We start from the raw sequence: 25,644 nt of genomic DNA on the forward strand, positions 1-25,644 counted from the left end.
CACAGAAAGAATTCGACTAAAAGAGAAATAGAGAGAGTGGGGAAGTTTCAAAGCTTCAGGCAGGATAATATTAACCCACACTGACTTAATACCCTGTGGTGAAATTTGTATGCTGCAGCTGAAGAAGCCAGACTCTTCTGGGGGCAGAGAACAGCGAGACTCTTTTACTCTCTACGCATGAACTTCAATTCACCTTCTCCTTTTCCTCTTAAGCTATTCTGAGGCAGATGAATTGTGTTTTGTAAAGTCACATGACAATAACAGGAAGCGTTTTCAAAAAAAGAGGAGCTTTTGACAGAAAGAGAAAAAGAAAAGGTTCTAATCAAAAGTTGTGGGATTATATGGTGTATACATTATTCGCTCACTCTCAGTCTTAACCTCCGTGAACTTGACGAGAGGCTTGAGCCGACAGTCTGTGCATGAAATGACAAAAGGTGACATACATGACATGCAATGAGCCCCCAACATATAGCGTGTATACAGTAATATATTTACTTTAGCGGCTTGTGACTTTGTGTATGCATGTGTGTGTGTGTGTGTGTGTGTGTTCTAATGGTTTTGTGTTTGGTCAGTTACATGCACACATCTTGTGGCAGTGTGTTCTCTGTGAGAGTGTGTTTGTCCTCAGAGTGATGGATGAGCTCTGTGGCAGATCAATGTTGAGTACAGTCCTGTAGGGAGAAACATTGAGTGACCACCAGAGTACTGCGCACGCACGCACGCACGCACGCACGCACGCACACATTGCTGACAGCTTGCAACTGTTGGTTACCCAAGTATTTTTGTTAGTTTCTGCTGCTTTTTCTGGATATTAAAGGTGCAGTGTGTAGAATTTAGAAGGATATATTGGCAGAAATGGAATATAATATTAAATATAATGGGCTAGCCTCTAAAATTTGTGCAACATTTCAAAACGGCTTTGTCTAGGAATGTCTAGACTCAGTTGAATGCATTTACTGGCACCTATAAATCTTTAAACCTGTCTGAAATGTCTGAATCTTTAATGGGAATCTGCTTTTTTTGTCATAAATGCTCTGTCTATATGCGTAACATCTCATGGTAAAGATGCAGGGAATGTAGTGGACAGCTGTCAGTCTGTCTGCAGCTTGCATTCACTACCCTCTTCAGACCTGTGCATGCCCACATGCGCTTCATAAACTCAAAGTCTACTGATGCATGTGCAGCATTCATGAGAGGACAGCCAGGCTGCATCCCTGATGTCTTCCTTTTCGTTCCACTGGGTTGCGTTTGCCATCGCCTTAAATCTGCACTGTGCTCCGGAGTATGGGCAGCACTTCGCAGCACTCTCTAACATGCTTGGACAGCTGTATCCACGGCCCAGTGGGGCGCATTTGCTATCGCCCTTAAATCTGCCTAATTACGCATCTCATCAGCTCCTCAGCCGCTCGATAGCTGTAATCCCAGAGTCACACACACTAACGCACTGCCTCTCTTTCTCCACCTCTTTCTTTATCTTTGTGCATCTACTCCCTGCCTTTCTTGTTTTTCTTTTCCTCATTTCTTTTTGTCACTACCTTTATCTCCTCTTCTCCTCTTTAGCCTCCTGCCGCCCTTCTCTCTCTCTCTCTCTCTCTCTCTCTCTCTCTTACCCACTCTCTCTCTCTCCATTGCATCATCTTCCTCTCTTCATCTCTCCTCTAATCTTGTCCTAGCCAAGTAACCAAGCTCTTTGAGCTCTGAGGCAGCCAGCGCCACTGCTTCCCTCCTCTCCTACAATAACTGCTCCCTCCTGGGTTTGCCTCGTCGCTTCATTGCCTCCCCCTCTCCTCTTCCACCGCCACCAACCTCCCTCCCTCTCCTCCCCCTCCACTCCCAGCCTGGAGCTTCCACAGCTACAGCCAAAGATCAGTCACGCATACACATAACCATGCACACGCTCACGCTCACGCTCACACTCGGAAAATTGTCACACACAGCACAACACCAGTAAAGTTGCAGGAAACAGGGCAGCGCAAACACACACGTGCACACACAAAAGATATGACCAAGATCAGTCACACTGGCTTCAGCTTGTTCCCCTTCACTCTCTGTGGAGAAAAGATAATAACTTTGTTAGAGATGGAGGGAAAGAGGGAGGGAGACATAGATAGCAAAGGGAGGAAAAGGGGGCGCTATGGGAGAAGGAAGGGATAAAGGGGAGAAGATTCTCTGGAGGGACAGATGGGGACACAGAAGATGGAGGGGGTGGTGATAAAGAGGGAAGGAGAAAATGCATAGTTCAGCAGCGGTCTTCATAAATTCTGATTAAATTGATAAAGACAACACAACAGTTACAAAATAATTTCCCTCTGGATAAATAAAGCTCTTTTTCATCTTATCTTCAATTTGAAGAAACCATTAAAATGCATTCTAACTTCACATTGATACTTTATACCTTCTTTACATGTTTACAAAGAACCAAACAACGGTGAAATCATCCAGTGTGTGACTTTAGATAGCATGCCGGCATCGTGGAACCAAAAGAGGCATCACAAAGGGACTTTTAACACAACAGTGTGGTGTGACGGTGCTTTATAAACAATAACAATAGCATTAACGTGGCAATAAAAATCTTTTACCCTCTCTGCTAGGAGGGTAAGGCACTCCCAAATCTCTTTTTTTTCCCCCCAATAACTGCTACTTGCTGCTTTTAAAATCTCCTGCGGTGGACACATCACATTTAACACGTTTTCAAATGTCAAACCTGTCCTGCCCATGGTCCCATCCTGCTGGCTGTCTTGTTTATACAGACACCATTTCAGCACTGTTACTACCTCCCATGGCAGCTTAAAGGCAAGATAACTCTATCCCTCCATTCCGCAATTGTACCTTGTATAGAGAATGTTGAGGTGGCGTAACATTGTGATAAATTAAAAGTCGCCCAGTGGTGCAACATGGAGAATTTTGAGAAATAAGTGCCTAGTATAGTATAAAAAATATAGTGCACATAACAGTGCAATAAAACCAAGAAAATGACTATTCAAAGTTGAATACAGAAAGAAATGAAAAAATATCCTTGTTGTCCTCAGAGTATATAAATCCAGATCCAACCACCATTGTGTTGAAGTTTTATAAACTGTCTTTATCTGGAGGGCAAAGGCATATTACAAAAACCAAAACACTAGCAATGCCTTTTGTAGCTCAGACTTTCCTTTGGGGAATCACAGGTGCTTTGCCCTGAAAACAGTGATATGATCTCACTTCACTTATTCTAGTTACTTGATATTAGGTCATATGACTTGTTATGGCGATGTTAGCAGTGTGAAAAGATGGATGGAGAAAGAGAGGAAAAGGTGGGGTGGACTAACGTAGTAGCTGCGCCCATGAAGATGCGGTGAATCAAATGTCATTTAACCCTGAGACATAAGCCCTCTGCACTGTGTGTGTGTGTGTGTGTGTGTGTGTGTGTGTATGTTGTGATTCATGGTGCCAAACCAGGCAGGGCAGCGAAACACAGTTGATGTGATATGAATCAACAACCATGGTCAATGTTCTTAGTGCTTTCAATAAACGGGTCGGGTGTCAAAGCTTGTGTGTGTGTGTGTGTGTGTGTGTGTGTGTGTGTGTGTGTGTGTGTGTGTGTGTGTGTGTGTGTGTATGTGTGATGTGTATGTGTGATGTGCTCTACAGTGGGTGTGAGTATGTGCGTTGTCTGCCTTCATCTCATCCACCATGCCCTCTGGCACATGCTATGCTAAACATTTTCCAAATTCACTTTTGATGCAGACATTATTGTTCCGGTTTATTCGGCTACTGCTTCTCCAGACAGATCATTTCGTCCTGTCAGTATTGTTTACCGTTGTGATGTCCTTTCTTTTATATTGCTTTAAGATAAGAGATTTGCATTTTCATCTCCATTTTTCCCAGGGCTGTAAAGTTATAATCCGTTATATTTTAGTCCTGGTTGATTTTGCGACGGCTGTGCTTACTGGTGATAACAGCAACTTTGTCCAAATTTAAAACACAAGAGCAACAGATGTTACCGTTTACAGTGTTGCCAAACAAACTTGTGTAGTTTTAATAATAATATGATGCAATATTTAAGATGACTTACTGCTGAGTAATGCCAAGAATGACCCATTTCTTGTTATGTGAAGCATTTTTGATGAATGATGGAAATTCAGCGACAGATTCGTGGTGTTTGAGGTGGCTGCTTCACAATAAAAGCCACCATTTGATCAGCCAAATATGTGCTTTTTTTGTGCATTAAAGGTTGGGTTTGCATGAGCGGAACCTTAATGCAGCTCAGAAATGACATAAGAAGAATGACACAGTAAAGCTGGATTGCATTTATTGTTTTCTGTAAATCCTCTGTGCGTGTCACGGCAATTTGAATCCACCGCAAGAGTGGCGGACCCTGCCTTTAACCTTTGAAACTGCTATGTAGAAAGGTAATTGCAGGATGTGAATACATTAAATGACTATGGCTAAAAAATGTTGACCATAAATAGATTTAAAAACAATCTTAAGGGTTATTACTTTTTTTCCCCTTGAACTTGATCTTAAGTCATTTGGCCATTATACTCAGACAGTAAAAGTCTTTCTTTTCTCTTCATTTTCTCATTATTCCCTTGTTGTCTTTTAACTATGACAATCTAAACAGGCATCATCCAATCAAATTATCTGCTTCAAAACACACACATACATGCACACTGTGAACACCTGTTGGCTTGATTGAAAGCATAATTGATTGCACAGTTTACATGTGCACATGTATTTGCATTTTCATACATACTGCCCATAGGCATGACCACGACTTTAACTGCTTTAAAAAGTCAGGACAGGTCAAAGTGTGTGTGATCTGCCAGAATTATGATCTACAAGGGAAAGTAATGAAAATAATGAACACACAGCAACGCACAAATAAACACACATACATGCACCAGGATTAAGAAGTCATTTCAAGCTCTGGATTGGTGCCATTATTTGTGTTTATTAAAAACTAAGACCAAGACAACCGCAATGCGTTTTCTTCTGCTGTACATATTTTTAGCATCATCCAAGTCCCACAAGTTTGCTGCATTAATGTGTCTAACAGTAAATCCTTAAGTCACTGCTACCAAACATCAAAGTGAGCAACTTTTCCAGGATGTATAAATTAAGAAGATAAAAGCACTTTCCATCTTCTTCAAACTCCTCAGCTTTATGATAATAAATAAATGAAGCACCTTTCAGCTAATATTCTGCAACTTTTCTTTTTTTGTATTGATTGTCTCTCATGCAGCCTTGCACATTTTTATTAAAGGCCTGTGCTGAAAGTCGGGTTTGGAAATTAAAGAATCCGAAGAATCAGAAAAAGGCTAATAGCTTATTTTGAGCACAAATCCATCTATGCAAATTATAAACACCTTTATACAAAACTAAGCTTTTAAGCTGAAATTCAGCCACAGCTGCATGTTTTACCAGAGCCATTTAATTCTGTGTTTTATCCACTGTGCATCTGCAAATTTACAGTCATTCTCCTGATCTGTCACTCTCCAGGTATGTTCACATACTGTGAAAAAAAAAGTCAACTCATTTGTGCACAGCTCCGCTCCCATGAGCGACCCTTTTTTTATTATTATTGCGTACTCTTGAGCCAGCAAATGTACATATTTTGGACTAAAAGCGGGACATATTTGTTTACGGATGAGGGTGACGTGAAAGGAGCAATGATATTGGACGGATCAGAGGTGTGAAAGCGTGAGCGAGCAGGGGCAGTGGAAATGGAGAGGTGCTTGAGACGTGGAGAGTGTGTGCGTAGGTGGAGAGAGAGAAGACAGGACATTAGCTTACGCAGATACACTGAAAAAAGCGGAGGGATCCTGACAGAAGAGAGAGGCTTAAAGGGAGGTGGAGATGGACAAGATGGGGAAGAGTGAGGGGGTAGAAATTAGGGGATTTAATGAAGCAGGTAAACGACAAAGAGAGGAGAGACAGACGGCTGAGTGATGAATCGAGTGCTGGGAAAAGTGTAGTAATTTGGGGGGAGTTTTGAGCATCATCAGTGTCTCGCAGTTGAGATTGTACAGTGGAGTGATGATTATGATTATGATGGTTGCATTTAAGCAAAGTAGATACTTGATTTTAAGCTCTAAATCACCAAGTTTGTGATGAAAATGGAAGTTGATGTAATTTTTACCCTGTGTATTATTTTGAACATGAAAGTTTGATCTCGGAAACCTCATCTCCAGGTCGACTCGCTGGCTTTTTCTGGAGCTTTCAACCATACCATTTAGTCTTTAGTCAACGGATTGAGTTGCCAAAATTTTTAAGGAGCAAAATTTGACTCAAATGTCTTTTTGGATAAAATGATGAAGTGATGACATTTTGTATTCAAAAGGTCAAAGGTCAATTTCATTGTGACTTCATTATGCTCGGCATTAACACTTTTCTGACCATTATTCAAGATCATATCTCATTGACATGAAGGGAGACATTTGATCAGACAATGAATTGTCCACTCTAGTCTTGGGTGTCCACCTTGAAACTGTGCTGGTTGTATAGATCTTGATGTGTGTGAAGCATCCAAGTTTCAGAGTGTAGAGCTTCTTTGCAACCAAATCCATATTTGACGCATTGTGAACTGTAATGGCTACATATGAGTCTGGACAGATGTGGATGTAAACTGCAACTTAGCTTTGTGGAGACATACAACTGTGAGGCGTTCAATTTCCGCTCATCATGAAAAAGAAAAAATAAATCACTTAAATCGCTCTAAGCTAATACCTTACAGCAATCTGTGATACAAGATTGAAGTTTAATTTCTGACTGGAACAAAAAACAAAAGAAAGAAAAGAAGAGACTAAGGGAATGGATGGAGGCAGTTGGCGGATAGACTGCAGAGGAGAGATGCGAGTCGAGTATTGAAGTGACAGGTTGTTGTCAGAGCAGCGAGACCCTGGGAGATAGATGAAGACAGGGTCAACAACTCCCCGCTAATGTCACGACAGATGACTAACAGTGGTTGAGTGTGTGTGTATGTGCGCGCGTATGTGTTTGCGCAAAGACAGGGTCAGCAATTTTTTGCCCAAGGCCGGCTAACCCTGATTGTGGAGTGTGTGTAAGAGTCTACGAGTGCAAGGTCAGCAACTTCGGCACTACGAGGCTGACTGCCACAGTTTGTGTTTATGTGTTTGCCTCTTTGTTTGGTGTGCGTACATGTTTCTGTTCCTCTCTGTGTACGTGTTTGCACTGTCTTGACCGAACACTTCGAGTTCAAACTGTTTCTCATCCTTTTTTTTGGTTCGTTTTCACTCTCAACATATTAACTGTGGCCAAACTAAAAAGCCACTCTGCTTCCTCGTCATGAAAACATATTGCCGTTGTATCTCTGCTTTCGACTGCTTGTTCTCAGCTCGGCTAATGTTCGCTGCCAAACACTGTAAGGCAGCATGAAATCTGCAGCAGAGTACAGCATTTATAGCTGGCTGTACACACATGCATTGGTCTGTAATGACTTGTGTGTAAAAATTCACACATGAAAGACTTTTTTCAAGGCCTAATTTCCACTGGGGACTCTCAGTTTGTCCACCTACTCTCAGTGCGAAGTTTGTACTAAAAGGCACGCTGTTCACATGTGAGAAGGCCCCAAGTGAAAAGAATCATCAAAGTTTGAACGTTTGGCCTTTACTTTGCACTCACACCAAAAGATTTATGAGCAGCAGCAGAGACGGAAAGTCTTTGCCCTGAGCTCAACCTCTCAGTCAGCACTTCCTCTGTGGCTTTGAGATTGAAAGACATTAACCTGCAAATTGAATCGATATTTGGAGACTGTCTGTGGGCTGCAGACACATTAATGACACCTTATCAAGTTGGAAAAGGTGTAATCAAACAGTTGTCTATTTACACATTCAGCAGACACCCAGCAATGTTAGCATTCATTTTGAGTCTTGTTTTTGGCCATCTGGTGAATGTAAGTCTAGTATTTACTCTCCTTTTAGCTCTGTTTTTGGTCTCTACCAGCTCCTGTGAGAAATATTTGGCTCTTTAGCTGCTAAGCAAGTTGCTAACTACACATTATCTTTGCTGAAATAAAAATTTGAACAATGTAGCTTTAATGACCCCTAACATAAACCTAGATCTGCATCCAAAACTCACACTCCGTCCACTCTATAGTTTATTTTTAAAAGCATAAATCAATGACCACCTTTTGTTACAATTATGAATGTATGGGAAATGCTGAGTATTTGGATAGGGCGCTGAAAAGTTGAGTATGCTGTGAAAGTGGTTTAATGTGAAAACTAATCACCACTAAAATTCATAGTTAGGTGTGTCTGTGGAAACCATGACTCCACTCAGCTTTCATGTGCTCTTCTCTGATTAATTAAACCAAACCTTTGCTGACATTACATCACCCCATCTTTATTGACTATCTTTTATCACAGTTGATTCCAAAAGCTCCTTGTCACACTTTAGGGATGAAAGGCTTGGTACAAAGTTTATAGCCTAATGTGATTTGGAAGATTTCTATCACAAAGTCTAAATGAAAAACAATCTAAAGTTCTAAAGTCCACATTAGAAACAGAGCGGTGTGCGTCTACTGTCTGCTCTATGGTGAAGCTAAAAAAGTGCTTTCTATTGACCGTCCTACCATCCAGATTAAAAACAAGAGGTGACTGATTTTTGTAGGGAGCTTGCGTTGGCTACATTTACTTCAGCTTTATTATAGGCTTTATTATTTTAACTTTATTACGGATGCTGGGTGCAAGCGTATTATCATTTATAGTATTGCTTCAGACATTTTTTTTTTAAAGCTTTGCTTCTATGTAATGAGCTTTTATTATTGCTTTTATTGTTTCCTCACTTTGTTCCATCTGTTCTTAACCCACCATGAAACAGTTTGCAACCACTTTCTATTGAACTCTATTAAAAATGAAGGATGTTGTTTTGGATTTTGCTCATCCTGTGCTATTAACTTCAAACTTTATTACTTCCTACATGCTTTAATTAAAGGCCACTAAGCTGATTTAGAGTGTTTTTATAGTGACTACAATTAAACCAACAGAAATAGTTAATGAGCGAGTTCACTAAATAGTCTGATTTGAACATTGAATAATGACTTTCCTTCTCTCTCTCGACCTTTTTTCTGTTTTCTTCAAGGATTTGGACGTCACTCCGCGCTGTGCTGACCCAGTAGAAGTCAGTAGAGTCCAGTGAAGGCCTGGCTGCATCAGCAGAGATGGCTCCAGCAGCCATGTCTGTGCATCCATCCCCTCTCACCTCCCTCCACTGCTCCCGCCTCTCCTCAACCCTCCTGTTCTTCCTCCTGTCTGCCTTTCTCCTCCTGTCATGTCCTGGATCAGTGCACGCAGGCTCAGTTGAGAAAAACTGCTCAGCCAGTGGAGACCCCTGTCAAGAAGGTGGGTCAGTCTGTAATGCATATAGAGAGGGATTAACATGATTACATACACTATAAAAAATGTATTGAACAAAATCTAGGAACTGATTGCCTTAAAAAGGGTAAGTTAATATAACTATTCCTAGTTTACGTAAGGTTTACTTAAGATTTTTCCGTACTTACTGAAGTGAACTTAAAAATGACCAGTCAAATTCACTTTTTAAGTGACAGCAGCCTAATCAAACCAAGTCAGTCTGATTTAATTTCACAGTTGTGTTTACTCTATTTAATTTAGGAAAGTGATCGTGTTTCATAAATAAAGTAAGCACAACAAAGAATGATTAGTCTCCAGGATGATTTTCATTTTTGCAAAATGCCATCCTGAGCATTCTAAGAGAAGTACAGTGTTTGTGGAAACAAATTCAATTATACAATCAAAACAAATCCACATTAAAGCCTTATAAAAAAAAAAAACCTTTTAAAAACAGAGACAGAATCTTTCTCTTTGACTGAGACTTTAACAGGACTCAGTGTCATGCAGTTTTAAAACAAATATCAATACTCAATCCAGCTCCAGCCATCTACGTAAATATATGAAACTGTTCAGTTAAGTCTGACTAACTTATTTTACCTAAAAACTTAAGTTGCTATCACTTAAAAAAAACAAGTTCATTCACTTGTCATTTTTAAGTTGCAACAACTTCATAAAATTAAGTAAATACAAGTGAAATTTAAGTAAACTTAATGATTAGGTATGAAATAAACATACATTTAAACTAATAGCTCTGTTTACTTCCCTGTCAAGTCAATAGGTTTCCTAGATTCATGAATGTCATATCAGCTTCTGGGTTTACAGAGTAGGATAGACGTCATATTGAAAGGGTTAAGCTGCTAGTTTTCCTTGTACCAGCCATGTAGGTTGCTGATGTTACCATCCTCTATCACAGCTCAACACAATGATGCTTTAGATCATTAGAGTTCATCAGGGATTCCCAGCTGATCTCAGACAAAACCATACAGCTCAATTTAAAGGGGAAACTTTCTTCCACTTTGGAATTGGCTCATTTTCAGTATTCATCTCTGAAGTGGCTTATTCAAAGAAATCAATTTCCTCTTTTGTAAAAAACAGTAATTAAGCATACAAGTCATTATTGATTATATGCCTCTGCGATAATGGAGGCAGTAGATGCATTAAATTATATGGCTTGACTGCATTAATGCATTTATATAACTGTACTTAGCTTTAGCGTCCTGCAGATTTAAAAGCCAAGTCTCCTTTGTGTTGGTTGAAGTATCCATCCGGGATGTATAGAACAGTGATTTTACAGAAAGAGACTCTAGTAACTCTTTATTTATACGTTTGGTGCAAGCATTATGCACGCATGTCAGCTAAAGGGAAATAGGGACAGATAATACCATGAAATTTCCCCAGAGACTTTCCCTGAGATTTTTTTTTTATTTAAAGTTGTCTGAAATGTTATGGTCAAATATGCAAAAGAGGCACTATCTTAGTAAATGTTTGATACTCTGTGTTTATATCCAGATAAGGAATAAATGTTTTAGGAATAAAATGTTCCATAAATCAGGCTGTAAATGATATATGAACGATCCTTTGTGAAAAACTTTAGAATACAGATAGGAATAAAATTGGAAAGTTTGGTGTATTCGAGTGTTACTGAGGTGAAGATTTTTGGCTCAGATTATGAGAAAAACTCATTTTTTAGAAAGTAGCTGTTAAAGATTTGTATTGTGGATTTCCATATGCTTAAAAAATAAAATACAACAAGTGAATAGGGTAAATATTTTAACCAACTGAAATGACCGTGATTTTTTCCCAGTTGATTACTAAAATTAAGACATTTTTTGTGTCAGTTTTTTAAAAAAAAAGATGCATGCTCAAATATGCAAATGTTGCAGTAACTAGGCACTAAATTGCACACATTTCCTGAACAGAAGTCTGAAAGTTGGATAAAGCCAGGTCTAAAATTCTTGCTTTATTTTGCTGACATGTTAGAGTCAAAGGTTTTTACAGAGAGAATTATTAATGTCTCTTTTTATCACTCCATGAAAAAAATTTTTTTGTCAATAGCAATTAAAAAAATATTTTTTGCCACATTTTTAGAAATAAAATGTTCTATATGTCAGGCTTTCAAAAATAAATGAACAAATCCCTCTGTATAAACCTAATATATATAGGAATAAAACTGGAAATTTTGTGTTATGAAAGTTTATGTTTAAATATGCAAATGGGGTACTTGGTAGTAAATACCTAAATGTGTGCTTTGGACATTTTTTTCTGCTAATCTTACAAAAGATATACTCATAACTATGACGAGTGCATGAAAAAAATGTGTGTCTCCTAATGCTCTACAATATTCCTGACTGATGATAAGATTTTTTAAATATATATTGTTTTCTTTATCATACCAAATGATAACATAGTTTAGAGTTACTCCACAGTTTAACTGCATATAGTTAATTACATATTCCCCATGTGGCACCAGTATATTAGTCTAAGGACTCCTTAATTTCTAAAATAGCCTATAAATAACCTCCTGGCATTTATTGCACTATATTTTGCCAGCTCATTCTGTGCAATCTGTCCAGAGGCTCTGCAAATAACAGGAAAGAGATTTATTTGTCAGTTGCCAGGTGCTAATGCATAGTTAAAGTTGAACGACGTCAGCAGAATATTCATAACACACCCGAAGCAGGAACGCCACACCATACGAAGGTGACAGTGTTTCATCGCCTGCTGGGCAAAAAAAGGTGAGTTATCAGCCGATTGTGCCAATTTACTGCCCTGGAGCAGGAGCGCATTGATCCATTTCAATACGTCTTATTAAGACAAATGAGACCGTATGGAAAATCTCCCACTATTATAATCCTCAATCAAGTTGCCCAGTCACTGAGCTTTTTACAAAATGCCAGTAGCAGGCTGCACAAGATTAGCGAGGGAGAGATTAGTGAGGGTATCACACAAAAATTGTTATTTCTTGTGAGACTTTGCTGCAAAACTCACTTTGATTGTCTTTTTTTTTTCAGGAGTGGTACTGCCCGTGTGGAACCCTCAGAACCCCTCTGTAGGGGACAAAGTGGCGCGGGCCATTGTTTACTTCGTAGCACTCATCTATATGTTCCTGGGCATGAGCATTATAGCTGACCGATTCATGTCTTCTATAGAGGTAGGCAAGAAATGAATGACCATGCACTTATTGTACTGTTAAGTTGTTCTGTTATGAGTTTATCCCCATGATATTACAGGATGTCATAGTAGATTAATGCAGTTATATATAGAACTCCTGACGGTTATCACCAGCCAACATCAGATCTGGGAAACACAACAGATCTCATTTAATATGACTCATGTTTGACAGCTCTGTGGCATCTCCTCATAAAATATTTAAATTGCTTTTCTTCTCTTATCACTTTCCTCTCCTTTCCTTTTGGTGCAATCTCTTCTCTTCTCTTCTCTTCTCTTCTCTTCTCTTCTCTTCTCTTCTCTTCTCTTCTCTTCTCTTACCTTTTTGCTGCTTTCTTCTCTTTTCCTTTCCTTTCCTTTCCTTTCCTTTCCTTTCCTTTCCTTTCCTTTCCTCTCCTCTCCTCTCCTCTCCTCTCCTCTCCTCTCCTCTCCTCTTCAGGTCATCACATCCCAGGAGAAGGAGATCACTATAAAAAGACCTAACGGTGAGACCACCACCGCCACGGTCAGGATCTGGAATGAGACCGTCTCTAATCTCACTCTGATGGCTTTGGGTTCCAGCGCCCCCGAGATACTGCTGTCAGTTATTGAGGTGAGCACAATATGAGCCGGGTGGTTACACATTCGATTAACCGATACAGAATGTAATGGGAACGCAGTAATCTGATTTTCACCCCACCTATAGGTGTGTGGTCACGGTTTTGAGGCGGGCTCTTTGGGTCCCAGCACCATTGTGGGCAGCGCTGCCTTTAACATGTTCATCATCATCGCCCTGTGTGTGTACGTGGTCCCCGACGGAGAGACGCGCAAAATCAAACACCTTCGGGTGTTCTTCGTCACGGCAGCCTGGAGTATCTTTGCCTACATCTGGCTTTATCTGATTCTGAGTGTCTCTTCCCCTGGAGAGGTGGAGGTGAGGATGGACAGAAATAAAAAAAAAGAGAGGAAAGTTTGGGAAGAGAAGAAAAAGAAAGCTGTTAACTCTGTCTCTTTTCTCCTCTAGGTATGGGAGGCGGTGTTGACCTTCCTCTTCTTCCCGCTCTGCGTGGTCCAGGCTTGGGTGGCCGACCGTCGCCTCCTCTTCTACAAGTACGTCCGCAAGCGTTACCGTGCCGACAAGCACCGAGGCATCATCATTGAGACGGAGGGAGGGGCGGATGGAGGTTTGGGTATGGCTGGAGGAGGAGCACTTGGTCCTGGGGGGTTCACCAAGATGGACATGCTGGAGCTGGACGGACAGATGGCGTTGAACTGTCACAGTGGGATGGACGGCGGGTTGATGGAAGAAGGGGGAGCGAAGGACGAGGAGGACGAGGCCAGAAGGGACATGGCGAGGACACTGAAGGACCTGAAGCAGAGACACCCAGATAAAGACATGGAGCAACTGATTGAAATGGCCAACTATCAGGTAAGAGAGTGTGCACACACAAACACAAACACACACACATACACATAAGCTGTGTAGGTTTATTAATATTGGGTGCATATTTTTTAAGCTATATCAGAGGTGTGGACATGAGTTACATGATTTGGAATTGAGTCAAAGTCGAGTCACTTGACTTGACAAAATAGAAAAAAAAAATCAGGGTGATATGAACTACCTTCAGTAACAGAAACTTCTAACTTTGCTCCTTAAAGTTTTGTTCTTTTTGCTGTTTTACAGTCCTTTTTACATCTAGCATCAAAGTGAAACATAATATCATTCAACACATTTTATCAGTGACTCCTCTGAGGATGACTCTGTCTCGGAGATGACACTGTGACACATCCAGCTGTGAACAAGGTGTTTGAGGTGATAGCTGTTAGGACAGCATGCAGCTGTTAGAGAGGGAACATTTCAGAATGTGTTTTAGCAACTTCTGAGCTGTTCAACAAATCCACATGCCTCTCAGTAACCGCTTAAGTAAAGTTGATTTAATTGATTTTTTTTCTGACGCACTTATTTCTAGTAAATAGAAACCTGACTGTGCACATGCATCAAATATAAACAAAGTTACAAGGAGGTTAATTAAAGTGTTGACTGAGTATCAGATAGATACACAGTCTCTGTCACACACATTAACAGATACGGAGTGAAACCCAATTTTTTCATGTAATGTTATGTGCTGATAAAATCACTAGTCTGCAGAGAGGAAGGAGCTGATTGGCTTGATTGGCAGCAATAAAGCATGCAGCCCTTCTGGCATCCAGGTGATTTTTTGCCCGGTAAGTTAAATGAACATTAGATATGTGAGCGTGGAATTTCAGTCTTGGCCCTTGGAAGCCGTAGCTTGACAAAAAATTTGTAACACAAGGTCCACTGCAAGGCTGCATTTCTGACACTGAGAGACTGAGCTCACGTGTGAAGGAGATGTGGTAACAAGTTCTGCAAAAAGCCAGCAAGTGGACCTCGAGTTAAGATTTTTTGGGGGAATTTAGATCTACAGTTTATTAGCTGATATTTTTAAACCATGAAAACTTTTTGTCCTAAATTTAACTTTTGGTTAAATTTGGCATTAGTTTAGCTGCATTTAGATGCATCACAAATAGGATTAATCGACTATTCGGTTAATCTGTTGTCATCCCTGATCAAAAGGAACGAGCTGCTACCAGATGGCTGTCTCACACACACGCACGCACGCACGCACGCACACACGCACACCACACACATCTCTTTCTTGCGAGATTTACTCACACCTACTAAAAAAATGTTTATGAGAAGTAATCAAACTGGCACATTAGGGATTCCTCAGTTTTATCCGTTTTCATCCTTTAATGCTGGACTGTAGCAGCTGTCCAAGCCTCTAACCATTTCTCTGCTTTCCCCTTTTCCCTTCCCTTTGCCCCTCTAAGTCATTTCTCGGTCTTTATTTTTTTGTGAGGGAGGGAAAGAAAGGAGTTTGGCAGGCACCCCAAGGTGCACTGGGCAACTTCCAGATGTTTGTTTGCGTTCGAGCCTCCCTCCCTCCGACAGCTACTCCCTCAGCCAGTGCTGCAAATAAGAATGACAGCTGCCCTGGAGATTAAACTCGACTGGGTAAATTCAGGTTCTTGTGCGTATAATGAGTCATTAAATAAAAAAAATAATCATGGTCCCCCGTGGTTGAATTGGACTTTCATTAAGTAAGGCCAGCTTGCTCAGCAAAACCAGATCAAGTTTTTAAATAAAACTAACAAGTACTGCCTCCATCCACCCAAAGAGATGCAGAGTTTATGAGGATTCTGGAGTGAAATTGCTGGCTCGTTTCCCTTCAGATTTATAAATCACAGTGTTCCTAGCTCTGAGACTACATTTAATCTAATGATCTCCACAAATACAGTAGCCAATTTGTTCATTTTCTATTTGGTGGATCATCAGGATATTAAATTGGTATTCTGCCATATATTTTCATAGAAATCATTACTTATGGATTGATAAGGCCCATTAGATCTGAAGTTTGCAGCTGAAAAAGCAAGCAACTACAGTTGTGTGCAATACAAAGAGGTTAATACTTTAAGGGACTGCTACAAAGTCAAATCATTTCTTGTCAGTGTTATTCCAATCAACGTATGCACTCATGTATTTTTCTCTGTCTTTGCAATATATCTGTCAAATACCTGTGTCCATGTCCTGGAGTCATAGTTGAGTATCCTAGTAGGCTATGCGCAGCATGCTATGTACTGTCGCATGTGACACATATGTGTGTCAGGTAACGTGTCGGGCTGTGCTTGACTCAGAATTTTGTCAGCCGAATGAGATTCAGCTATTCAGTACAAATATTCAATGATTCTTTTTGTATTTTATTTACCATATGAAGTTTTAAAGTTTGATCAGGACTCAGTGTGATGTTTATCATGACAGCAGCATTCGTGTAATATAGTAAACAAGCCAACAGCGCTTTTTTGCCAACCCTACGTATCCAACAAAAACAGGAACACTGTATTGTATTGTTGCTATGAGCTGCAAATTCACCACTTCTAAGCAGAAGACAGAAGGTAATATTATCGCTGAGCCTTACGGTGCAAAGTCTCTCCTCCTCTGGGCTGCTTCATCTTGTCCACAGCTCTCTGTACCAAAGATTTGCGTGAAAGTCAAGAGCACTCACTCCGCAGCGCAATCCAAAACATCTCCAGAAGTACACTGCACAGCACACTGGAAAACAAAAAAAAACTGCTGGAACTGAAGCTCATTCGATTGAGACGTTGAGACATTGAAACATTCACCTATACTGTATATAGAAACATATATACATACTGTATGTCTATGGTTTTGAAGCAGAAATACGACTGTTTAATTAGGGTTAGGATATGTTTAAAACTGTGACCGTTAGAATTGTAACATATGCCATTTTGATGCTGGTAATACAAGTAATTTTGGAAGTCAGTGGAAATTGACCTATTCTGTCGTTGAGGTATGAGAGTTAAAAGCACAGACAGTTTTTTGTGAAATTCCAACACCAAATACATCAGAGAAAGTGCAGGATCTGGGTTCAAACCTCAAGCATAACCCTTTTTAAATTATCCTTCAGTAACTCATTGGCTCTGCAGCTGACCTTTGACCTCTAACCTCCCTGAGGAGAGTAAGAAAAATTTCCCACGAGACATTTACGGCTTAACCTTTAAATCGTAGCTGTCAACTTGAAAGTGGAATCTTTTCTAAAAGAAAGACTAATCTAGAAAAGCAGATTAAAGTATAGATTAACGCGATGAATACAATAGATCGCTTTCTTGATTGATTTGTTTTTGCTGATCAGGTCCTGATGCAGCAGCAGAAGAGCAGGGCGTTCTACCGTATCCAGGCAACCAGGATGATGATCGGAGCTGGCAACATCCTCAAGAAGCACGCTGCTGACCAGGCTCGCAAGGTGAGACTCACACAATCTCCCCTCATCAGCATTATTCAAAGGACAGAAACACACCACACCTGACTTTTTGTCGTATGTTTGGTTTTTTTTTACCAGGTGGTGAGCAGCCATGAGACCCAGGCCCAGGAGGACGACCCTCACACCATCAGGATGGAGTTTGAACCCTCCTTATACCAGTGCTTTGAAAACTGTGGCTCCTTGAAACTGACCGTTGCCAGACATGGAGGAGACTCTGGAGTTACTGTCAAGGTGTGTCCGTGTGTTGTATTAACTCTTAAAAACCTGAGCAAATTGGCTTGATTTCTTTCAAAAACACAAGAGCAAGAAAATGAGCAACGAAAGAAGAAATGACCCAAAAATCAGCAAAGAATTTGTGAAATGTACAAGTAAATTACCTGAAATTTGTAAAATGACATGAAATGAAATCATGAATAAATAAAGTTTTAAAATGACCAATACAAGTGCATAAAAATGATAGTAATTTTATAATTCAATCTAAATTATAGAAATTTAAATGTATAATTATAATAATCATAAATTCAGTTTTACACCAGCTTTTTCTGTTGTCCACTAGACATTTTTCCCTACTTTTTTTAAATAATTGTCTAAATGTACTAATTTCTTGCAGTGTGTGAGGCATTTATTACCTGACATCCTTATTGCCTGTTATCCATGTTTTTGAAAGAAATCGCACCAATTTGCTGTGTCCAAAGGTTTTACCTGCTTGTGAAAGGAGTCTGAAAGCAGCACAAAGAAAGTGATGTTGCTCCAGGTTTCAAAGAATGAATGCAACACAGAGGAGTTGTATAGAAGAAAAGCAAACTAAGTGTGGATATAAAACCGTGTGAAAGAGAGAAGCAAGAGGCTCCCAGAAACTAAAACTAAAATCTACTCTGAACTGATTTCATTCGCATCTTTGGCAGTGTTCCTGGTCTTGGTCTGATCTTACTCATGACATGTTCTCACCTTCAGAGACTTTGAGCATTCCTGTTCTCTTTTCTGGCCAGAGCTGGTAAAGGGATAGAAGTGGGTGAACTGGGAGACACAATACCAAACACCTGACTCTCCAGATTTTTAGATTTCAGCTCAGGTTGTAACTCAAAGACAACATGCATCCTCCTGTGAAGGCTCATTGATCTTGGGCTTAACGCTGGCCTTGTACTCCGAATAAGAGATTTTCTTTCAAGTCTCCCACAGGGAGTCTGTGTCAGCAGAATGATACCTGATCTGCTTGCTTTTACTACAAGGGCTTTGAAAGGCTGTGTCTCCTCTATTCGTCTCACTGTATACAAATGAAGCTCTGATGCAACATCAGTGCTGTGTGTAGAAGGTAGACTGATGGCATGGCCTCAGTCAGCCGTCGGGTGAAGGCTGATTTTGTTATGTGAAGTGGTGTATTTAGCCCACACACAGGCTCTTCAGACAAAGCAGCGCTTTAGAGATGAAGAAACGATGTTCGCCAAACACGGTTGCTCATTGAGCCTACTTGAACATGATGGCTCACTTGTTGAAACGGTCAAAAGCTGCAAGAAGCTATTCACAATCCCAGACTGCCATCTGAGCCTTTTTGAAAATACAAGAAAAATTCAAAGAAATCCACTTTATCTCCTGAAATGATTTAGTAGTGTTTAGCTTGAGGCAGCCATTTTTTTAAACACTGACAGTTGTAAACATCTTTTTTTCATCTTTTTTTGTATCATGCTAGCTAAACTGCGAACTTAAAGCTGCATTAACTGATTTTTTTGCCTCTTGGGGGCAGCAGTGACACGCTGTGAAAACAACACTGACATATTAACACTATTTAAGCCAATATGGCTGATTTGTTAGCAAACAGATGCCTATAAACACACTCAGCAGATGTGGAGATGTGCAAGTCCAACATTCAAACTTCTTTTAGCTTTGTTTTGTGCTGCAGTAACTCCTGTCTCTTTAGCTGCTAAATGCTCCACTTGAACGTGAACTAAGAGAAAGAGAGGGGCTGGAAAACTAAAACATAAAGCTAAATGCTAAAATGTTAATAAGCTGAAGTGAACAACAGAGTGACTGTTGATTATTTACAATGGGTTTGTCAGTATGAGTGTCAACTTTCACAGTCATATAAGACATTTTTGGACTTTAGGAACTCTTTTCATAGTTTTAAGAACCCCTTTTTTGTTGTGTCAGCACTTCAGGTATTAGAAACAATGGGGATTGTTTGAGCGACAATTTCAAGGGCTGTTTTTTTAGATTTAATTTCAGAGTAGGTACTCCCCCAGCATAAACTCAGCTATTAGTGACATAAGTATACTGTGATTGTTCAAACACAGCCAGTGTAGTGCTGGAAACTGTCACTTTTAAAAGCCCTTTGGCCATGTAGACAACACAAAATGCAAACAACAGCTCATAAAAAAAAAAAACTGGAAGAAAACATGGACAATTGGATCAAAAGTAAAGTCCAGGCTCTACTGAGCATTGATGGAACAGTGAGATAAAAGTCTGCAGAGATGTTTACATACACACTTCATTCAGTCATTTGAGCCAAATAAAACAAAAAAAAAAGTATAGATTATAGCGACTTTAAGTTCACTAGAATAGTTGGTATATTGCAATACAATCTTTTGGGACATCAGATTCCCGCTTTGCCATCCATACTTTGAGCAAACATATTTCTATCAGATGTATTATATAATCTCCATATTTCAAACATCTGAAATATTTTTACCGCTTAATACAGAGTAGTCTCAGCAATATCAGCTCATGTAATGGATGCATTCAAAAATAAGTTTGGAACTGTGTCACTCATACACATTTCATCAAGAGCAAAAAATAGAGCAGAGCCAAGAGAATGACAACAAAAGCACCACCAACACCGAGTCACTGATTCAGCTTTGCCCTACAGACACCCTCAGATTAATTTAATTTTTCCATTTTTATGTAACAGGCAACACAATCTGATAACTGCTATCTGATTACAAACAATGAGGATAAGTTTGTAAGCCTCTGTACAGGATGGAGAGGGTTAATAAACAGGGCAGATGGAGAGAGGACAGAGAGAATGGAGGGGATACAGGGAAAGTTTTGTTGTACTATCTTCAAAGTCTTTATTATCAGACTGTATCTGACCAGAGGGCTCAGTTTAATGAAGCAGTTTTTCTTGTTTTCTCTCACCCTCTGTTCGCATCTCCCCAAATGCCTCCCCTCCATTTCTTTGCCGTCCTCCTCGATCTCTCTCTTCTCCTCTGTGTTCTCCCTCTCCCTTTGTGTTTATCTGCCCTTTTCATATCTGTTCACTTCTGTTTCATCTTTTGACGGCTCTTTGCGCTCCCTCTTCCCCCTCGTCTCACCCCGCTTCCCTTCTCCTTGTGTTCCCATCTCCCCCAGGTGGATTATCGCACAGAGGACGGCACGGCAAACGCAGGTTCAGATTATGAGTTTGCAGAGGGAACACTGCTGTTTAAACCAGGAGAGACCCTCAAAGGTAAAAGTAACGGTGGCAGCAATAATTTATGGCATATTTTTAAAAAACACATCACTGAGACTGAGACTCAAACAGTGGAGGTTATCTGCAATGTTTTAGGCAACGTTTTTCCACTGGCTTCAACAAAAATACAATTCTGCAGTTTGTTATTGAAACGTTGTTGCATAAAGCGGAGCACCAAGAACTATTCTGTACCAAATCCAACATCCTATAATGACATTTCTCTTACCAGAGATCACAGTCGGAGTGATTGACGACGACATCTTTGAGGAGGATGAGTATTTCTACGTCCATCTCAGTAACCCTCGAGTGGTCGGCTATCCTGAGATTGGCACCGCCCCCCTGGATGCCAGTGCCACCCCCAAAGCCGTACTGGGTGATAACCACACTGCCACAGTGACCATCTACGATGACGATCACGCAGGTATGAAGAACCTCTGAATAATTTTACGTTTTTTTAAGTTTTACAACTTACAATCCATTCGGCCCTTACATTTAGTAGTTAAAGACAAACTGTAAAAGAAAAGGTTAAGGAAAAACTTGAACTTAAACTATGTTCAATTGTTCCATGTTGAGAGAGACCGCTGAAGCTGGTAGCAGCGAAACGTGCTGAAACGCTGAAATGTAATTGCCTTTTTTTGCCACTGACAGGCTAAGATAAATATAGTAAGTGTCTGCAAACATTTCAGAAAGGATTCCTACAGAGAAATAAAAAGTTTTCCTTTACCTTTCACTTGATGTGGTCTGTTTGTTATTGTGTAAGACCCCTCTTTCACTGGACACAAAACCACTAACACCCACTAACATCTGGCTTTTGTATTTAATGGGGAAGGTTACAGTCGGCAGTCCCTTCTAAGACAAATGACTCTGCAGTAGTCATGGTTATCTATGGGCTCCAGCTCCACTCGCCTCAGATCAGCTGTTATGAAAATATTTAAAAATATTATAAAAATTAGTTTTCTTCATTAGTCACTTAGACACAAAAAATGTGAAAATAGAGTCTAAGTTGAAAAATACCAAAGTTTCCCTTCAAGGATTGTTTTTGCTTAATGCTGAATCCACGAGTCTATTGCTTTGCTGCACAATCCCATGATATGGTGTTGCCACTTTTTTCGTTACAAGAGTTTGATAACTTCCAAAGAGAATTAAAGTGAGGGAGGCTGAGCGGAGAGTGGGCGTTTACCTGATGCTTGTTCTCTTTTATCTAGAGAGAGTGGGTGGGAATCTATTATCCCTTTCCCTATATATATGCTACACATTGGAGAGCGAGCTAGTGAGTGAGAGCGTAGGTGTTTATCAACCTCATCTCTCTCGTCTTTCTAGTGTTTCTCCCTGGTGAATTTTTTTTTCTTTCTGTCCTTCTTTCTCAGGTATCTTTACCTTTGAGAGTGCCAGTCAGAGGGTAAGTGAGAGCGTAGGTGTGATGGAGGTGAAGGTACTGAGGACTTCGGGGGCCCGAGGCCTGGTGGCTGTCCCCTACCGAACAGTGGATGCCAGTGCCAAAGCAGGGGAGGACTACGAACTGGCAGCTGGTAAACTGGAGTTTCAGAATGACGAGACCATGTAAGTACAGATGTGTTGTCAGTGGCCGTAATTTAACCCACTTTCAAGTTGGGGGTCGACCGATATTGGTTTTTCAGGGCCGATATTAGTAGATATTAGTAGTTAATGAGACTGATAACTGATATTTGGAGCTGATATGCATTTACAATAAAACTTAAAATATTTCTGTTCTGGAATATAAAAATACAAAATTTTGTTTAAATGCCTTTCGCAAATGTTTAATAACAACTAAAACTTTCAACATTATATACAGCAAGTTCTCAGCAAGTTTTTTTATAAAGTCAAGTGAAAATTTTAATTTAAAAAATTACTAAATAAAAGTAGCTCCCTGTGGTTTTACAAAGTAAAAGTTCTTCCCATGCTGACTCTTTAATTTTAATTAATTCCTTTCATTGGAGATCATTAAAACATTTTTCAGATACAGATAATTGTAAAATACCAAATATTGGCCCCGATAATAGGTCAGACCGATAATCTGTCGACCCCTATTTCAAGTACACTTTAGCAGTCGCGGCTTGACTAGTAGATAGATGCTGAAGTTCTCATCAATTACCAGGGAAGTTGACCCATGGCCCAGTATCTAAAATACCCCATATTATTCCTTTAATTCATTAAAAAGATGCTCTTTTTGTACTTAAAGGTGACTGACATATTTTTAGATTGCCAATGACATTCCTCCCTCTCGGTTTCCTTTCTGTGTGATTGACTTCCATTCAGAAATGGCTGTTCAGGTTAATTGAGTGTTAAACATGCATTCACAGTATAAACAGCTCTATTAGGCAGATAACAGCATAATAATGCCACTCTTCAAGGTAGGCTACTCTGCATTTAAAATGCTCCCCCACACATGCACATGCACACACACACACACACACACACACACACACACACACACACACAAAATTGTTCTTGCGTCCTTGGGCACATGTATTTTTAATATGCTGATGTTGGCGGTGTTAAATTGACCAATACATAAAGCAGTGGGGAAAGCAGTTTCCTCTGCGCCTCCTGGGGCCTATAAAGCAGGTTTCCTGTATTTGTGTGTATGTGAAAGTGTGTGTGTGGTCGTTGTATTTGTATCTGTATGAGGACCAATTTGAAGACTGAGGATATTCATGTATAGTTAAGACCTTTTTGCCGGTTGCTACTTTCTTATGGTGCAGTTTGATTGACAAGGTTAGAAATGGTTCAATGAATATTTTCACAAGGATAATAATCTCTGTGTGTGTGTGTGTGTGTGTGTGTGTGTGTGTGTGTGTGTGTGTGTGTGTGTGTGTGTGTGCACTGGTGTGTTTAGGGGGCCAAAAGCTGGCGAGGCCATCCAAAAGCTGGCTGATTTTCCTCTAGGGAAAGACTGAGAAGATGGAGTGTGTGTCTACTTGTGTGTATATGTGTGTTGGACGTCTTGTTCCTCTATCCTTGTAAGGACCAGGGCATTTTAGTTGTATACCTTGAAAGCAAGGACATTTTTTTGTTTTCAAAAATCTCTTTGAGCTTTAGGACTTTCACTTTCAGGTTACGATTAGAATTAACTATAAGTTCAGAGCTAACGGTAGACATGTACTGTGGTTGTGATCCAGGCCTCTGGACCTGTGAATGCATTATATGATGAGGGTCCCCACAAGTATAGAAGTATAAACTTGTGTGTGGCAGACCAGAATTTATAAATGAACATGAAGCTTGCCAGCTGATACCAGCCAGCTTATATGTATGAGCGTCAACACAAGGGCAGAGTGTGGTGTGTGTGTCAGCCAGCTTCTACATGTGTGTCACCATGAGGACATAGTGTGTCTGCAGGTGTGTGTTCTTGCTCTTCTAATATTAAAAGGGCCAATTTTAGTTTTAGACCTTGAGAGTTTTAGACCTCATATTTGTTTTCAAAGAGCATTAAGACATATGTAAGTTAAGAGTGGGGGTTAAACATTTACTGCACAGTGGATGTGACCAAGGTTTTTGGCGTCTGGGAATGCATGAAGTCAGTGAGGGTCCCCACAAGTTTAGGATTACAAACATGTGCGTTTCAGACCAGAATGTACAAATGAACAAGACGCGGTCCAGCTGATATCAGCCAGCTTCAATATATGAGAGTCACCAACAGGGCAGAGGGTGTTTGCAGTTGTGTGTGTGTTTGTGTGAAATGATGAACCATCAGTGATGCAATCACTGCTTAGAAAGTTAGCTATTAAGCTGTAAGGTTAGGAAGGGGTGAGAGAGGCGTGAGGGGAACTTTAGAGGAAGAGTTGAGAGAGATATATACTGTATGTCCTCTGGGAGCTGTGAGAGTCTGACGCCTGTGTATCAGTACAGAAACTACATAAAAGGCTGATGTCAATGGAGTTAAGATTCTGCTGCTACAAGAGGATTATAGAGATCAGTGGGTGCAGTGTGTTTTACTCTGAAGAGATTGTTACTTTTTGGGTAGAGTAAACAACAAGTGTACAGATCTTCCTCCACTGGATGTGGGTTAACAGTGCAAGGCCCTGTATTTATAAAGCATCTGAGCATCATACTGAGAGTTATAATAGGCCGAGGTCTCACCTTTTGATCAGGACACTACACCTGGCGATACGCCTGCGATACCTGGTATTAAAACGCGTATTGGTGATCCGAACATAAGTGGTCAGCGGAGACACTCACATGATGATGATGTTCACACCTAGGTCTATCATGCGTCACCAGTTACCACCTACTTGACTTACATTCGGGTCAAGCATTGTGCATCGCAGTACCTGTTGTTTTTCATTTTGGTACTTGTGTTAACAGATTAGAGAAGCCATACTGCCGCTGGGAGCAGAGACATCGAGAGAATATGAGTTGCGCCAAATTTTACCACACAACATGCGCAATTTTCAGTAAAAATAGACAGCGAAAATGTTTTTTTGGTGGTCATACTCACTTTATACCACATCACTACAGTTTCAATTTTTATGTCTGTCACAGACATATGCCCAACTATAACATTCCCCAAAAAACTACAACATTTTCCAAAACACTCCAACATTTCAGAAAACAAAACAACATTTGGTGACTTTTGAATATGTAGTGTGTTGGGAAATATTTGTTTTCCTAAATGTTTTGTTTTGGGAAATGTTATAGTGTTTTCTGAAAGTGTTTGACCTTCAGCGCCACTATAAGTTTCTCTAATAGTTTCCCAGAAAATTCAACATATTTGAAATACTTCTTCGGCACAAAAAGTTGCAAAATAACTTCTATACAAATTACTGCTCATCGGCTTTTTTTAAAAATAGTTTCTCCAGTGGAGCATTATTTTCTGCGCTAT

The 25,644-nt window shown here is 40.1% G+C and overlaps 1 protein-coding gene across 3 annotated transcripts in view; it reads left to right on the forward strand.

Moving 5' to 3' along the window:
* LOC121961875 (sodium/calcium exchanger 1-like) overlaps nt 1-25,644 on the forward strand; it is a 126,631-nt gene that overhangs the window by 45,017 nt on the left and 55,970 nt on the right. For all 3 annotated transcript variants that reach the window (XM_088073152.1, XM_088073151.1, XM_042511952.2), the window contains exons 2-11: nt 9,082-9,341; nt 12,365-12,504; nt 12,961-13,113; nt 13,207-13,434; nt 13,525-13,929; nt 17,234-17,344; nt 17,441-17,593; nt 20,705-20,801; nt 21,034-21,225; nt 22,172-22,364. In XM_088073152.1, coding sequence (XP_087929278.1) covers nt 9,161-9,341; nt 12,365-12,504; nt 12,961-13,113; nt 13,207-13,434; nt 13,525-13,929; nt 17,234-17,344; nt 17,441-17,593; nt 20,705-20,801; nt 21,034-21,225; nt 22,172-22,364 — 1,853 coding nt within the window. In that variant the 5' untranslated portion in view covers nt 9,082-9,160. The remainder of the gene's footprint in view (nt 1-9,081; nt 9,342-12,364; nt 12,505-12,960; nt 13,114-13,206; nt 13,435-13,524; nt 13,930-17,233; nt 17,345-17,440; nt 17,594-20,704; nt 20,802-21,033; nt 21,226-22,171; nt 22,365-25,644) is intronic.

This window comes from Plectropomus leopardus, chromosome 23, assembly GCF_026936395.1.
Source record: "Plectropomus leopardus strain MGB_pleo_1.0 chromosome 23, ASM2693639v1, whole genome shotgun sequence".
Classification (NCBI taxonomy): Eukaryota; Metazoa; Chordata; class Actinopteri; order Perciformes; family Serranidae; genus Plectropomus; species Plectropomus leopardus.